The sequence below is a fragment of the Rhodamnia argentea genome, chromosome 4 (assembly GCF_020921035.1).
Source record: "Rhodamnia argentea isolate NSW1041297 chromosome 4, ASM2092103v1, whole genome shotgun sequence".
In the NCBI taxonomy this organism is placed as follows: Eukaryota; Viridiplantae; Streptophyta; class Magnoliopsida; order Myrtales; family Myrtaceae; genus Rhodamnia; species Rhodamnia argentea.
The window spans coordinates 25,076,948-25,094,007 of NC_063153.1; the positions used below are offsets into that span (position 1 = coordinate 25,076,948).

General features: G+C 40.1%; 4 protein-coding genes across 5 annotated transcripts in view; all 4 read right to left on the reverse strand.

The window, feature by feature from the left end:
* LOC115730737 (protein TOPLESS-like) overlaps positions 1 to 14,552 on the reverse strand; it is a 48,155-nt gene extending 33,603 nt beyond the window's left edge. Inside the window, exons 1-4 of the mRNA XM_048278099.1 lie at positions 14,212 to 14,552; positions 11,324 to 11,450; positions 5,748 to 5,860; positions 5,243 to 5,383 (exon numbers count right to left, since the gene is read on the reverse strand). Coding sequence (XP_048134056.1) covers positions 5,243 to 5,383; positions 5,748 to 5,860; positions 11,324 to 11,450; positions 14,212 to 14,427 — 597 coding nt within the window. The 5' untranslated portion in view covers positions 14,428 to 14,552. The remainder of the gene's footprint in view (positions 1 to 5,242; positions 5,384 to 5,747; positions 5,861 to 11,323; positions 11,451 to 14,211) is intronic.
* Positions 1 to 17,060, reverse strand: part of LOC115733026 (disease resistance protein L6-like) — a 154,133-nt gene that overhangs the window by 23,151 nt on the left and 113,922 nt on the right. The window lies entirely within an intron of this gene.
* LOC115728624 (disease resistance protein TAO1-like) lies at positions 5,867 to 7,037 on the reverse strand. The gene is made up of 2 exons (XM_048277062.1): positions 6,418 to 7,037; positions 5,867 to 6,346 (listed from the first exon to the last, which is right to left on the reverse strand). The coding sequence occupies exons 1-2, from the start codon at positions 6,979 to 6,981 to the stop codon at positions 5,897 to 5,899; spliced, it is 1,014 nt and encodes a 337-aa protein (XP_048133019.1). The 5' UTR covers positions 6,982 to 7,037; the 3' UTR covers positions 5,867 to 5,896.
* LOC115729433 (disease resistance protein L6-like) lies at positions 14,485 to 15,936 on the reverse strand. Its single transcript, XM_030660018.2, has 2 exons — positions 15,416 to 15,936; positions 14,485 to 15,307 (listed from the first exon to the last, which is right to left on the reverse strand). Exons 1-2 carry the CDS (start codon positions 15,934 to 15,936, stop codon positions 14,485 to 14,487), a joined length of 1,344 nt encoding a protein of 447 aa, XP_030515878.2.

Genomic DNA, 17,060 nt, shown 5'->3' on the forward strand with positions numbered 1-17,060 from the left:
AGCTTCCAAATTGCTTCCTCCCTCCATTGCACATAACCCTCTTGACCATGAAGAAATGTAACAACATCCCTAACGCCACTATCATCATGCAAGATCTCATTCCATCCTTACTTTGACGTATTGCATAATATAGCTTAGTAATTTTGCATCGAATCGTTGCATTATATCCTTCTTAAACCCTTTATAAGACGCACTCACCCGATGAGGACAAAGCCACATCTCCACCGACATATTTAGTCTCATTATCTCCAATTACAAACTTCCCATCGTAGAAAACTTTGCCGCGCGTATCACCCATGGTAACACTGTTGATTCAAAATAATTATTTCTATAGACACCCAATGCAGCTATGTTGACCTGCATGAAGATAAAATATATTTTTATATAACAAGGACCACAACACAAACATGCAATATAAAGAATAATTTTTATAGCATCTCTATCATCCGCTAACAATTTTGCTAGCCTTTGCCCATTACACCTTTTTCCCCTCACGGAGAATCTTTAAATGCGTTATAGAAAATCTTTTTATAATGGGGAACACAACCTCGTACAAAGAATTTTTTCCATAATAAGACCACAATAAAGCAAAGACACGACTACTTCATCACTCGGTCCCCACTACCCCATCACATTCAAACAACAATCTCGTTGTCGGCCGGTGACACAAACACATAAGGTACAACTCAAATGAACTCACCTTTATACTATGCCCGATACCCTAATTTTTCCTCACGGATCGTCTTTCTCGCCTTTCTTTCGCTTTCACTCCGTCAATAACGCCAAATGAATAAACATGTGTGTCGTTTATTAATCACTTCCACAAACAAAAATCACTTCCTTTGCTTGTGTGTCCGCGCAACACTTCCCCTCACGCTGAATCACAGAATGTAGGGCCTTGATGATTTGCTTGAGACACAGATTGATGAAGATCGAGCCCTAATTTCATTTGCAGCAATCTTCACAAGATTTGCGGAGGGAAGTTTGAGCCCTAATTTTCCTCAGCCAATTTTGATCGTTTCTCTCTCATCTCGGCGTTTAGAGTTGATCTGCGGCGTCGTTTTCTCTTTGAGGGACATGCTGAAGAATTTGCACGTGGACTTGTAACTCTTTTTAATTTCCACGTCACAATAAAACATTAGTAAAGTCCACGTGGATGTTTTCGATGGCACTCGTGTCTTGTTTGCACTTAGTGATCAGTTTGGCACTCGTTTAGTTTGGCCTTACCCCCTTCCCAGACTATTGGAACTTGGCGAACGAGACTTGCCAATTTCCATAAAGGAATTAGGTTAACTGAGGCAGCAATAACCATCTTACCTTGGGTTTGGACGGATATAAGCAGCAGGGTTTATACGACATCTAAATCCAAGTGTAGAAGCAGAAAGAACACCGATACTTCCGTCTTCAAAGCTCACATTTATTGATTGGCCATTGCAAGAATATGTAGCATCTGTGATTGGACCGCTAGCTTCTCGAGTAACCCACTAGTTGCGATGAACACCGAATCAAAAAAAGTACATTTGCAAGAAGCAACAATAGTACCTAATATTTCGCTGATTTTGATGCAATCAGGATGAGAAAAGACATTGGTTTGTGCACACAAAAAAAACAAGGATCTTCAATACCTGCTGGAGGCATTCTAGTTTAGGAGCTTCATATATGGCGACCTGTGTTTCATGAACCACCAGCAGACGTATCTGATCCACGTGAAATTGAACACGAGTATCAGCAAGAGGAGACGCGCCACCCCCAGTCGGCATCTGCAGAAACCTACTAGCCAGCTTCTCCCATGCGTCAATGCTCCAAACACACAACTGCAGTGATGATAGACATCCATCAAAGGGGACTTCCACATTGACGCACAAATGAAAGAATCAAGTTCGTTTTCTCTATGAGAATCCCACCGATCGTCTGTTGTAAGCAACAACAGTACCATATCTTCTTTTTTCGTACTTAATGGGATTGGATTAATTTGTCAACACAAATGATGAATTTTTCTGGAAGGATTTATTCTGCCGGAAACGGATGCCTTCATGACCAGATGCATGCTGAGGACATAAGCATCAAATATATCCAGAGTCAACGTCAACCATTTTTTTTTTTTGGAGCACCTTAAACTACATTGCTCTGTCTGCCCAAGACTTAGGCATGTCTACATGGAAAGGAAGACGCAGCAGTGGTCTGGTACCTGAGAGTCAGCGCCAGACGACACGAGGACGTTTAAGACATTAGAGAAGGCAAGGCCTGTTATTCTTTTCTGATGTCCTTTTAGTTCTTCCTTGACCTGAGAAAGTGAAACGGTCAATATCCGTAACTTTGTCGCCGATGATAACAAGGTTAACTTTAAACGACAATGAAAACAGGTCTCACCTCATCAACTTGACAATTGTAAATTAGAATAGAGGAGTCCTCCATTCCCATCGCAATAACGTTATTGTCTTGAGGATGGAACGCCAGAAATGTTGCCGCCGGTGGTGGGGGCATAAATGTTGTCATCATCTGGACAGTATTAACTATTAACAACTTCACAAGTGAAAGTGGGACACATGTGCCAAGAGGCACTTGCCTCAGTGGCATCTCCCTTCTTGGGAAAGGGAGAGAGCAAGTTCGACCATTGCATAAATCTCTGGATGTTTGTAAAGTATGCTATTGCCTTCTTTTCTTGGATCAGTAAGAGCAAAAAGATTCATGGAAGACAGAGAAAAGCCCTTGTATGACCTAGCTAGTAAAAAGAAAGCAGTGGTCTGGTACCTGAGAATCAACGCCAGAAGACCAAAGAACATTTAAGACAGTTGAGAAGGTAAAGCCTTTAATTATTCTTTGACGTCCTTTTAGTTTTGTCTGGACCTGGGAAAGTGAAGCAGTCAATATCCATTATACGGTTAACTTTCAACGCCAATGGAAAATTGGAAACTGGTCTCACCTCATCAACTTGTCCACTGTAAATTTGAATAGAGGAGTCCTCCAGTCCTATTGTGATGATGTTATTGTCTTGTGGATGGGTCGCCAGAAATGGTGATGCTGGTGATGGAGGCATAAATGTTACCATCATCTGGACATCAGCAGGCAAGATAGTATTAACAACTACTTTATAAGTGACACCGGGCTATATATGCCAAGAGGCACTTGCCTCAATGGCAGCTCCCTTCTTTGGAAAGGGACAGCGCAAGTTCGACCATTACATCTCTGGAACATAGAAAAGCCCTTTCTTGAGAAGGAAGTTTGTAATCTTCGAATAACAAGATATTTCTACAACAAATAGTAGAATACATTTGTTGGAGATTACCTTTCTAGAAACAAGCTAATTTCCATAAATGAAGAATTCTACTTATGGAAACCAAAGATTTGGTTGTATGGGCGACTGCATCATAGGGGTTTCGATTCAATACTCAACGGTCACCAAGTCTTCTAAATACAGTCTCATTTCAATCAAAATTGAAGGCATTCAATCTTTGAAGAGTGGTCCTTTGAAGACCCATCTAATTGCTAGTTTGGGGGTGAAGGAATATAAAAGAAGATCCATGGTGGTGTTACGGGTGTGCGATCAAAATCAACAATTGCAAACTGCAAGAGTACTTCAAATTCTATACACTTGTCTTCGTGAAATTTATATTACAATCATTGAGAGACTTTGTAAGAGTGATCGAGATAGAATAATGTGATCTATCTAGAAGAGCATTATCACTTGTTGTAAATCCTCATTGGTTCATCTAGTGGAATCTAGTCTATTGGCTATCAGCATGGGAGACTAGACGTAGGCTTAATCTAAGTCGAACTATTATAATAATCGTGTGCAAATTTTTCTATTTCTAAACTCTTCATACTTTTTCTGATAGAATATTGTAGTGTTCATAATCATAAACAACATATCTTCAAATTCTGAGTTTGCATGATAATTGACTTGATTATTTTAATTCCGCTATTTCAAGTCAAAATGGTTTAAAATCACATATTGACCCCCTCTAGGTGATATTGCTAGATACAATAGCTTTCATGGACCTCCTAACAATAGAGTTAAATACTTTCCATACATGACAGAATCGATTAACAAAAGCTCCCATGAAAATACGAAAGGGAAATAGTGCCTGCATATCCAGCACAAAGGGGTAGTTCATCATCTTAAACCTTGTGGGAAAACTGACAAATATAAACATGCCTTTGGGAAAATATTCACCTTAAAAGTCGCGATATTGAACACAGAGATCTTCCCCCCGGATGTTGATATTACATAATCATCATTCTTTGACAGTGCAAAGCACGGAACTGCCTCTTCGGGATTTGTATTACTTGTGTCATTGGTCAGCAAATTCCCACCGGGTGGTCGCCATAACTGTGGTACTACACTAGTTTTAGCCTGTGAAAAGAAGATTTGATGTAGTTAACAATGACCTAAACAATAAAATAGCTTGGCACTTTCAAGAAGAAGAAAAAAGATTCCTTACCCTCCCTGTTATTTTCCGATCACCTGTTTCCCATTTCCAGAGCTTGTGTACAGCATTCGATGTTAAAGCAAGAATGTCACGACCTGAGTTTGTATAGATTAATCTCGAGACCTGCTTCATTTTATCAGCTTCAGTGGTGACAGTTGAATGTAATACCCAAAGCTAAAAGAAAGAGCCCAAAGAACCGGAACTAAACTATCTTTTTGCCACTAGTGTTTGTGAATTTCCATTCAAAGTTTCCAGAAATTGGCAAGCCTGAAATAGCTGAATTCACAAGCTTAGTATTCTGGACAGGCATCAAAGTGATGCACAATGATATACTTTGCCTGCCATGTACCCGGAAAAATTCATCTCATGAAGAGTCTGTGCCTTTTGCACGAGAGTCCACGAGCAATCCATCTCAATGACATACTTTGTCTAGAAAACATTCGTTATGAACCAGGCAGCATCCATCTCACTATTCATCTTTACCATAAAATTCATAACATCCATAGCCAACAAAACTCAAACTCCACTGCCACTCCATAATCACATGTTACTCAATTTTGATATTATTTTACTTATTTGTATAGTTGAAACAATCAACATTAACAATATAAGGCCAAATGAAGAGATAACAAAGTCCCCCCAAATGTTAAGATTTAAAAGATTGTTCATTGGAACACAAGCTGATGAAACTAATAAAGTAAGTGCACCATTTGTGACCTATTCAAATTTGTGCTTATCTAGTAGAGACATGACAGATAAATGTGGAAAAGAAATGCTGCATAAGAACATCCTAATTTGGCAATCATTTGTACCCTCGCAGCCGTCGTGTTATCAGGCAGCCTTAAGGACCGGCATTGCCATGGTTCATTGATTTCTGTCAGTTTCCTAATCCATGATTTGTTTCCAGACTCATCTGCAATTCTGTGCTTCACATCGGCCATGCTCTCATTGTTCTGTAGAGCTCAAAAGAGAGGATATCACTAAAAGAGATCCTATGAACATGCACATACAACTGCATTTACTACAACATTCAAGTGACAAGGAAAGCAACAACTAAAGCTCCTCAAAAAGAATTATAATCTCCCGACTTCCATGAACAAATAAAGCTTCTTAAAAACTCCCGACTTCCATGAATAGCAGACATAAAAATAGCGAGAAGTACATATAACAAGTCCGACGAGATCTAGTTATGAATGTTGAGAAAAGCATTCCATATATCCGAGATAATTGATCACTCAGTAAAATACTTCTTTTTCTAGATGGAACCACCCGTTAATAACTGAAGACGATAAAGAAAAAGCAAGATGAAATAAGTACTTCTTCTGAGATTGCAAAAGGCCTTGATCTCTTCAAAACATGTTCAGAATCTGCTGTTCGGTAGCTCATGTCTGAGTTGTTGGCAGGAGGAATCCTGGGACGCTTTAAGTGAACTGTATCGCAAGACGAAAAGTTAATACAATGCCAAACTAACAGCTTGAATTTGTGGAAACCACAAAGTCAAGTTTCACAGCTTTTCCACATCGTGTTATAGAAAGCTCTGAGAGACATTCAAGCCAATAAGAAAGAGTAAGTTTCTTGAGAAAGATTAGTTGGGAAAGATGAGGCAATTGCGGGATCAGGCAGGTGATACCTAGAGCTAATAGGCGGGAGCGTAGCTCTGATAGCTTTTTGTCTAAATCAAGCTTGTTTAGCGAAACCGGTTCGTCTGTTGCACTAGGTAGTCCTTTCAGATTTTCCAATCCTGCAGCTCCCAACTCTTGGAGTTCCGCCATTATTCCGCTGTCACCAAGCAATTCTATTACAGGAGTTCCGCTAATGTCCAACGTCTTCAAGTTCTGCATATTCCCAATGCTTTCGGGTAATTCCACAATCGCCGTAGAATTTAAATCCAACTCAGTCAATGATGTCAACTTTCCGATGGAAGCGGGATTTCTCTTAACGAGCGGCATCCTCCTAATGACAAGTCGTACAGAGACACGAGGGAGCCTATGGATTCTGGAAGTTGATCAAGTTTATGACATCCCTCTAGGTTAAGGGAAGACAGAGATGCTAGACCGCCTATGGAGCTGGGTATCCAGGCTAAAGATTCACAATAAGCGGCATCAAGAGTCTCAAGGTCCTTCAGAAAACCAATGGATTCAGGTAATTCTTCAATCATTGTAGAATTTAAATAGAGATTCGTCAATGATGTCAACTTTCCGATTGAGTATGGGATTTCTCTCAACGCATAACATCTCGTTAATGACAAGAACTGTAGAGACACGAGGGAGCCTATGGAGTTTGGAAGATGGACAAGTTTATAGCATTCCCTTAGGTCAAGGTGAGATAGGGAAGCTAGATGGCCTATGGAGCTAGGTATGCAAATTAATGATGCACAATAAGAGGCAACAAGACTTTTGAGCTCTTTCAAAGTACCAATAGAGTTTGGAAGTTCAGCAAGTCCAGGACAATTCTCAGCATGTAGAGTCTCCAAATTCATCAAACAACCTTCCGAAATAGGGATCTCTTTTATATGAGTAAGAGTTAAGTCAAGCTCCCTTAAATTTTCCATTTTGCCTACTCCTGCCGGTAGCTTCGTCAGTCCCTTGCAACCCTTAATATTTAAGGAGATGAGGGTCTTGATGTCCCCGATTTTCAAGATTTAGAATCTCCAAACTTTTGAAAGCGGAAAAGTCGGGAGTACTTCTCAAAGATCGACAATCTGTGAGGTTGAGAACCTGTGACGCCCGACACTCGTCTTCTGTAAATAGTGAAATTCAGACTATAGAATGACCGTGAATTTCGTTTTGTCTCTCAAAATTATATTTTGAGAATTTGGAAATCGAAAATCGATTAGTTTTTGTAATAGTGTGTCGAATAGAATCGAAATACGATCGATTAGTCAATTCGATTTGAGATTGAAATTTCTCGAGTTCGAGCCTTAAAATTGGTCGAGCCGACCCTCGAGAATCTTGAATTACCCTCGATTGGATGGCCAAATGTCCAATCTACCCTCATATGTCAAATTACCAAAATGCCCCTGAAATTTTGGAAAATTACGATTGTACCCCTAGGGTTTTATGGATTAAAAGACAAAGTTTATAATGTAGGTGGGCCCTACCTTTTCTCTAGAATTCTCTTGGGTCAAAAGTCATCTTTGACTTTCCCCCTCTCTCTCTCTCTCTCTCTCTCTCTCTCTCTCTCTCTACGTAGGTTTTTAAGAAAACCTACCCCTACTCTGTTTTTTTTGGCAAAAACCAACAGAACTTCTCTCCCTTGTTCGCTGCCCTTGAGTGAACGACGCCCCACCAGCTCACCACCCGACCTTCATCACATCCTCCTCTATCCATCGAAGGCCGCCGCCGCCGTCGTCGTCGCTGGGAGTCGCCGGAATCACCCCTGGAAGCAACTCGGCACCCCCTGCTCTGTTTTGGCCAAGTTTGCTGCTGTCGCGTTTTGGGAGCTGCAGCGGCGTTCCAGTCGCCACCGACGCCCACCACCGCCACCACACCACCCCTCAGGACCCCCTCGACCGTCGCCAACCGCCCGTCACCGCCGCAGCTCGCCGGAGAGCCGGAAAACCAGAAGCTCAGCCCGGTTCCCCTGTTTTAGGGCCGGTTCTGTGCGAGCTCAAGCTCGCCGGTTCCGCCACCTCCAGCTCCCGTATCCGGCCACCTGCAACCTCCTCAGACACCCTTGGACGTGTCCCAGCCGCCGCCGTCCTCAATCCCGCCGGCCACCCCCCCAAACGACCAAAAAACAGAACCGGAATACCCTCCCCTGCTGCTGAACAGTGCAGTTTTAAAGACTGACTTGGAGAAACAGAGCCCGTTCGCATAGCAAACGGACCCGAAACCACCCCAAAATTTGTACACACCTTCCTCTACCTCTCTACGACGTTTCCATCTAAAGAAAATCCCCAGATCAGTCCCCGAAATTGAAACTGTACACGTCGCCGTCCGGACTGCTCAATCTGCCCTGTTTTTGGAGAAACCGGACTGTTCTGCCCTTGCCGTCGCTGCTCCCGCCACCACCGACCACCGAAGACACCCTCTGACCTCCCCCGACCTTTGGCCGCCGACCCCAGCTCCGGCCGCCGCCCGTAGTGGCCGTTCCAGCCCCAAACAGTTTCGGCCTCCCCTGTTTTCTGGGGTTGGGTGCCCTGTTTTGGGCTCGGGCCAAGATTAGTTGGGCCTATCGAGTGGGGCTGAAGCCCATTTTGACTTGCGCCGTGTCTTACCTTGTTGGGGTTCGAAGTTGGGCCTTGAATTGAGCCCGTGGGCCAAAGAAATTAAAGAATTGGACTCGTTGGACGAAAACTAAGGTTCGCGGATCGTTCGCGTTCGAGGCCTGCATCGAAGAATTTTTCGAGGACCGCCGCCAATCTCAACTCGAGTATTTGACTGTGAGTTGACCTCTAATCCTTGATTAGGTCTTTAATTACGTTTGGATTAGTCTTCCTATATTATTAGGCGTTTAGGTAGTTCGATTAGAGCCGGCTAGGCGAGAAAGTGAATTTAGGTTAAATGGCCCTAATCTGTTGGATTAATCATATTTATGGCTGTCTAATTTGAGATTGCTTATTTTGTGCTTGGCCTTGCTTGGTAGTGAGCGAAAGATTGATTAGCCAAGAGTGATCGATTAGTTAATAATTGATTAGCGATAATTTTGTTATTATGGATTTTAGTTGACATAGTTGAATTGGGTTTATATTTAACTGGACTTATTAGCATGGATTGCTTATAAATAGAAGGCCATTGACTGTCATGATTGCATGATCGTTTGATAACTGTCCATCCTGTATTTACTTGCAAATCTTGGTAGATAGCGATATGCATTCAATTGTGCGTTGTGATGCACGTAGCATGAAAATGGCCTGTGGTCAAGTTTTGGACATCCGGTTATAATTTAAATAAAGTAAGTGGAATGACTAATGGATGAATTGAGTGATCACATAATGGATGATGATTTGTGGCCTGTCAAGTTCGTATCGTATCTTTTTGTACGGATCACACGACTTGTCGGTTGCCCGACCTTCCATGTCGAGTCATGGATTGTCGGTTGCCGGTCGCAGCTTGTGACGGACCGAAGCCCTTTAGGGGAATGCCTACTTGAGATATTAAGTTATCGCTTGTGGTTGCCGTCGCCGAAAGGAGTCGGGACGATGCCTGTTTATTAGAAGTCGATTCCGGCATTGTGTTGTGTAGGTCGAATTAATGGACCCCGGCATTGCGTTGTATGGATCCAAAGAATTTCATTCACAAAAATCATCATTAATAAATGGATTGCGTGTGATGTCCAATGTTGCTTTATGTTTGAGTGTACCATGGTTCTTGATTGCCTCGATGATCGTCTCGAGTTGGCGGGGTCTCACGATATATTCATGGTGCACATCTGCGTGACTTAATGTCAAGTAAGTTGCATGTGATTGATATGAATACGTGATTGCCTGATATGGTATTCGGACGAATCATCGCCTTAGTCGAGGCTTAGGCGTTGACTCACTGGGATTTTTATCTCACCCCTTTGTGGGAACATTTTCAGGTCCGAAGTGATGAAGTTCGTAGGTTGGGAGCCGTTGATTCTTTTTGGAGTAGATGATGATTTGACCTTGCCTTGTCCGTAGCTCTATAGGGCTAGCTATTATCCGATAGATATGTATTTTGATATCCTACTATTACGGGTGTTATGTTTGACTATCCCTGTTGTTTTGTATGGTTGGGAGTTTATTCGTTTCCGCATGTGCCATATGTTATTGTGGGTCGATAGCGTATCTGGGACGTTATCATTATGACCTGAGGCAATTTGGTAGGGATATCACATACCCGAGGGTCGGGGCGTGACAAGAACCCCGAGCTCGGTTGCCATCCGAAAGAAAGAGAGAATACCTCGGTGAGATTGGACCGCTACAACATCTGATTTTCCACCACTCTTTATTGTATTTTATTTTTTGGACTTGCTATAATTCCTCAATAACACCAATGCTCCACTACTCCTTCACGATTGTCTTTTAGTGGCGTTTGGCTACACCAACATGTGAACGTTTTTTAAGCTTATCCATTGCAAAAAGAATGTTAAGGACGTTTAAGTGATAACCACATTTATTTTAAAAGTTCTGGCGATGCTGCTCTTTATTGCTTAGACATAAGCAAATTTAATTATCAAAAAGCCGGATGACATTTTCAAATGGAAGAGAGATGCATTCATTGGGCGCAAAGTTTTTCCTTCAGCAGTGTAAAATTAAAGAGGGACGGCTAGTTTAATCATGAAAAACAACTTTCAAATGTTACATGCACAAGATATAAAAAGTAAGTTATACTAATATACTTACATGCCATTGTAAGGATGATTCTACTACTCTTAAAACATTACTAATTTATTATCTTATCAACAACTGTAGTCAATAAACATTGGGTGCAACAAAACAGAGCACTTCATGTTTATTTCCATCACTCTAATATTCAATGAAATCTGGAATTTCAGCATGTATGTACAACACAAGCCACTGTAATGGAGTATTTGTTTCTCCATGAAAGAAGATTGATACGGACATATAACAAGAACTGCTAAAAAGACGTTCCTGTTTATGGGGACAGAGTAACTTAGAAACCATAAACCATTTAGATTAGAAGAAATCAAGATAGACACAAATATTGTAATTTATTTTGAAAAGATGCTAATGAATCTCGTTTTTGTCTGGTTTGTCTAATGTTAAGCATGACTGGATGTTAAGATATCGTCAATTTAATATATTAAGGGGCAGAAGCTTCTAGTATAGTTAGGTCCCTAGAGGAAAATTCTTAATCGGATGAGGATATTGAACCTTGCGGAAAGAAAGAAAGCAGAACCAGGTGCCATTGGACATTCGACAACACATGATTATTCACAAAAGATATGCATTCTCTAAATCTTACCTTGAGTGGATCCCATCCTCCCCAATCCTCCGAAATCTCGCTGCACGACAGATCGAGCACAACTAATCGCTTCGGATAAAAATTGTCCGCTGTAAAATCTGAGGAACAATTCTTCCACCGGAGCCACCTTAATTGAGGAAGCAAGTTACGGAAATCTCCTATCAAATTCGCACCCCGCACGCTAAGGAACCTCAAGTCGGTCAGTCCTTTGAATTGTTCAGCTATGTAGCTTCTTCCAATCTTGTCGAGACAGAGGGCCTCAATTTTACTAGTGCCCTGTAGGTAGAGACATAGTGGACAGTGAGTTTAAATGATGAGATGAGACCAACCGTATTTAAGAAAAGATGTACTAATTTCAAGTTGGTGTCACAATATTGTGATGTAGACTTCTCACTTTCAACTTTGTGAAAGGACATTTTGTGGTCGCATATTATTTATCTAACTTACGAAAAAAATGTGAAGCTCAAGAGGGTGCTTCCGGACTTTGTCTCTTATTATGTCCTTCGTAATTTGCACATTTTGAATTCCCAAAAATTGCTTTTAGCCGTGTTCCTTTTAACTTTAATGCTAATAATAAAGTCCAATCATCACAAAATTCAAAACCACATTTTATTTACATGACAACAGAAATTAAATTAGAATTATTGGAATGAGCCATTACTATAAACTTTCTCATGTCTAGCTAATTTTACACATATTAATCTCATAAATAAAATTTGACATGTCATTTATTTTCCAACAAATATTTCTTAGTAAAATCTATGCGATGATGGATAAAGTTCACATTACATCTAATAATAAGAAAATTATTTTGAGTTTAATTTAATTATTACAAAGTAACGAGAGTGATCTCGAATTGTGCATTTACTCACATTAGAACATAAGGATGCTATTGACCGTTATATTATGTTAATACGTCGTTCTAAAACTAATGTGGTAATCATTACTTTTTTAAAAGGTAGAATCGACTTTTTTTTCATCCTAAATATGATGATTGGATAAAGAAATAAAATACATATGTTAATAAGACCTGTTGAAGCATAGGGTTGTGATTTTGTTTTAGGTTTTATACCAAATGATCATTCTTTCATAAGTTTCGACATTAAAACGTTTGTAATTATGTGACTGAAGATGTGCATTTGTTAGTATATGTTTTGTTGTAAATACATGGTTCTCCAATTTAAGCATATTTACACTATCTAATATATATAATATAATGTTAAAAATAAATCTATTATTTCACCACTAAAAATTCTTGCATACACGTTTCAAGGAAATCGTGTCCTGGGAATTAATTTTCCTATAAATCTATCTATACACCAATATCATAATAGCTGTTCTGCCATAAGTTTTCGTGATTATGAACATTCATTTTGGGAAATTCTCATTATTCTTCTAAAACAAAGCCATTTAGTTTCGTGGTTCTTACTCTCGACCCAATTTTTTATGTTAATTGAAAATAGGATTTTCAAATAATGTATTCTTAATGTTATATACCTCATCAAAATAGTACGCTGTTTCAAATAACGACGATAAATAGAGCTTTTATCTATTCTCTCCCCAGGAACACCTCTATTTAAAGTAGTGCATGTAAATTTGCACCACTTATTACAATTCTTAGTGCAGACTCCGTTGATTCTTGATACAACTCGTGTTTTATGTTGCTTACGTTTATCTTCTTTATTTTTGTTTCTGAATAACACATCTTCTTTATGCAACTTCATTTGCGTCTTTTGCTTGTTGATAACTTCTTTATATAGCGTCTTCTTCTTTATATAGCATAAAAGAATGTTTAGATTCTCTATTTTTCTCTAGTGTTGTAATAATTGTAACACGAGGCTTTTGCTATGCACAAGATGTAAGAGTTACTTGACATTTTCTACTGTAAAATATCTCCTCCTTTTTTGGATTAATTAGAATGTAAATATGTGATTAACTCAAACTGATTAGACTACTTTTTTGGAGGAGCTTTAAAAAAAGAGAAAAAAGAATGCATGAAATAGAATAAGAATGTGAGATGGTGAGTAGCCTGAGTATGTTACGGGGCATTTTGGCTTAGTCACGAATATTTAATTTAATACGTGTCCAATTCATTCCTCAAACCAATCAGGAGAGATATAAAATTGATGAGTTAGAGAGATATCGGTCAGAGTGACAAAACATTCCATCCATATAAATGTTTAAAAAGTTATATTACCCTGTTGTTTATACATCAAAAATAAAAATGAAACTGCGAAAGATAAAGGACTAACAATTGATGACAGATGACTCGGCTGCACAAACTGCAAAAGATTAAGGACTTCATTGACCGAAAAGAAAATAGAAGGGGAATTAAATGGCACAAACAGTAATATTTAGTGGACTAAATCTGTACCTAACCCAACTTGAAATGTACAGGGATGAGGATAGCTAATCGCCACAAATGAGTGGAGGTCTCATTTGTCACAGCAAACAACTCATAAGGAGTCGACACGCAATACAAGAAAAAGGAAAAGAAAGACCTCACAAGAAAGAAATCAAAAGAAGAATCCAACTATCAAACATGTGCATCACACGTATATGCCGGAAAAGCATGGCCCCAACAATTTATAGACGTCGGGTTTTCTATAAAAGTACTCTGTCAAACATTATGTTTTCGTAGTTTTGTTGTTGCATTGAAGTTGCCAAAAGAACAGCAACCTCGTCACAGCATTACCAGGTAAAGACAAGAAATTGCTCCTCAATTATGTTCTGTTATCAGGCAAGAACAGCAATTGTTCGAAAGAGTTCATTTGCTAATACAAGCAACAAGTTTTGGGGGCTCAGGACTGACAATAATTTCTATTTCAAACAAGAAAGAGACTATGGACTCACATGCACTAACTGGGACATGTAGAGAAAACTCTTACCTTGTTGCTGCCAAGCACTTCTGCAGCTTCTTCATAAGTCCATAATCTACTACGATTTTGCGGCTCCTTTTGATTTTCTAGACGAATAATTTCTCTTCCAAGATCCCTCAGTTGATCATGCATCAAGAGATTGCCGCCTTTGTCAATTTTTATGAGGGACAAAAGACTCAACACTTCTATCCCCTTCCCGGGGAAAAAACCACAAGCATCCCACATATAAGTCAGATGTTGTTTAGATGATCCGATAAAAAAACACGCAATATCCAAAAATATCTATTGGTTATCGGGATCTAGTGCGTCGTAACTTATCCTCAACTTCTCTTGCACTTTCGTATGAGGCACTTTCTCTAATTTCTTTGATGTAGCTTTCCATGCTTCTTTTGTCTTTCCACATAAGAATGAGCCTATAACTTCAAGGGCTAAGGGAAGCCCCCAAGTAGTAGATACGATATCACGAGAGAAAACCTCATAATCAATCGAAGGAGAATCCATTCGAAATGCATGTCTACTAAATAAAACTAATGATTGATCTGAAAGCAATTCATTGAGTTGATACTTGTGGCTTACTCCAGCCGTGTCAAGAATACTCTTGTCTCTAGTGGTGACAATGACTATACTTCCAGCTTTAAACCAACTACCATCTCCAACCAAAGCGTTCAAGTAAATACGGTCATCCACATCATCAAGAAGGATCAGGACCTTTTTACTTGTGAATCGAGATTTAAGGATACCGATTCCATCATCGACATTAGACACATCACACAAACTTCCTATTATGTCAGAAATGAGCTGCTTTTGCAGGCATTTAATACCCTCACGCCGAGATGTTTCTCGAATATTTTCCACAAAGCAACGATCCTCAAAATGACTAGAGAGTTTGTTATATAACACCTTTGCAAGAGTTGTCTTACCGATGCCGCCCATTCCATAAATTCTGATAATCCATGTACCATTGAATTTAGTATCTATCTTGCTCATAATATTTTCCACACGATTGTCAACTCCCACCAACTGTTCGGGAACATTTAGCTGAAAAAGCCTCTTTAACTCACTCATAACTCTTCTAACAACCATTTTAACTAATACTGCTTCATGCCTACAGATAACAATAAAAATTGCAATATATGATGACATTATTTTTATAAATTTTCAAGTAAAATCTAATTATGACGAGCTAAACAAGTTTGGGTGGATAGTGCTGTACCCATTATGAATTTTCTCGGATTCCCATCCTTTCAAGAAACTGACTTCTTTGAGCGATTCTTTCCATTTCTTTACAATCATTTCGTCCTCATTCTCTTTATGTGCATTGACAGCATGTCCCAATCTCCCCTTCAAATATCGTACCTGCGAGGGTTCCACTTTGTAAAATATGGGCAACACTATTTGCCCTTCATTTCTCTTGCAATTCAAAATTTGCGCGAGCTCGCGAAGGCACCATTTGCTGGAAGCGTAGTCCTCCAAGATAATCGGGATCGAGATCTTAGATTGCGTAATACTGTGGAGAAGCTCCGGACCGAACTCATCACCAACACGGAGCTCAACGTCGTCTCTGAACACATGAATTCCTGCATCTTTAAGGCTAGTATAGAGATAATCAGTGAAGCCTTTGCGAGTGTCTTTCCCTCTGAAGCTCAAGAACACTTCGTAGTTATTTCCCTTCCACTGTTCCTCTCCGCCCTCATAATCTCGTCCATGTGGAGGGGTCGATGATGAAGACGCCATGGAATTCAGATCTTCAGAATGAGAGGGCTTTTTTCTTTTGCAATTTGATTGGCAATCTAAGTTCAGAGGACAAAAAAAAAGGGAAAAGAGAAAAAAGGAATGGAGAGGAAGGAAGAGAAGGAAGAGACCAATTTCCTTATTCTGTTCTAAGAAAGCCAGATTTCGCGGTCCAGGTCTGCGAATTGCAGAGTTGAGAGAACTCATCAGAAGTAAATGGAGCAATCAAAGCAGGAAAACAGAGAAGAAAAGAGAAGATAGCAAGAAGTCATGGATTACCTGAGGAGTGCTCAAACAGCACAAATCCACCCACTGCTGGGAGCCTTCGACAATGCTGAGTTCTTGCCGTCCGACGATCCTTTCATGCACGGTAAGGATAAACCACTGCAAACGCGTAATATTTCCGCTGCATTACGAGGAAGGTGAGTGCGGAACCTGTGCTGCTGCTTTCATTGATATTCCCACGGCATTATGCAGGGGGTATTTTGTGCAAAGCACATAATGCTGAGTTCTTGCCATCCGACGGTCCAAGACACATGCTGCCCGAAAAGGGCAATTGTTGCACGCGTAATTTCCACGACATTCTGCAGAAGGTGCGTTTGCTTTTTGACATGACTTGCTTTTTGCTATTAATGAAGGAAATAGAAACGAAAACCAGCAATCAATTAAACGAAAAAACAGATTGCGATCATGGCATGCGTAATGGCACATATTTGTGAAGAGGAGACCCATTTTATCAGAAAATCAGAGGACGATGGCACATAGTTGTGAAGAGGAGATCCATCACGTAACGAAAACTAGATGATTCTAGTCGACCTTTCTTTTCCTTTTGACGGACTCCTTGTCCCGTATGTGGGTGGAATCGCGAGTTTTTCTTTGGGAATACATGTCAACCCCACACCATCTCTGCACAAACCATAAATAGTCCAAACCTCGTGATTGGCATCCTGCGAGGGCATGGGAACAATGAAATCCACATATGTCAAGCTTTGATTGACATTTGAGCTCCAAGATTCAGCAGGCTTGACTTGACTTGCTTTTTTATTAACAAAAGAAGCGGGAAGGAAAAGTGACGACCGATACTACAGTGTCTTTGTAACTGACTTATCGACAACATAACCCTAGTT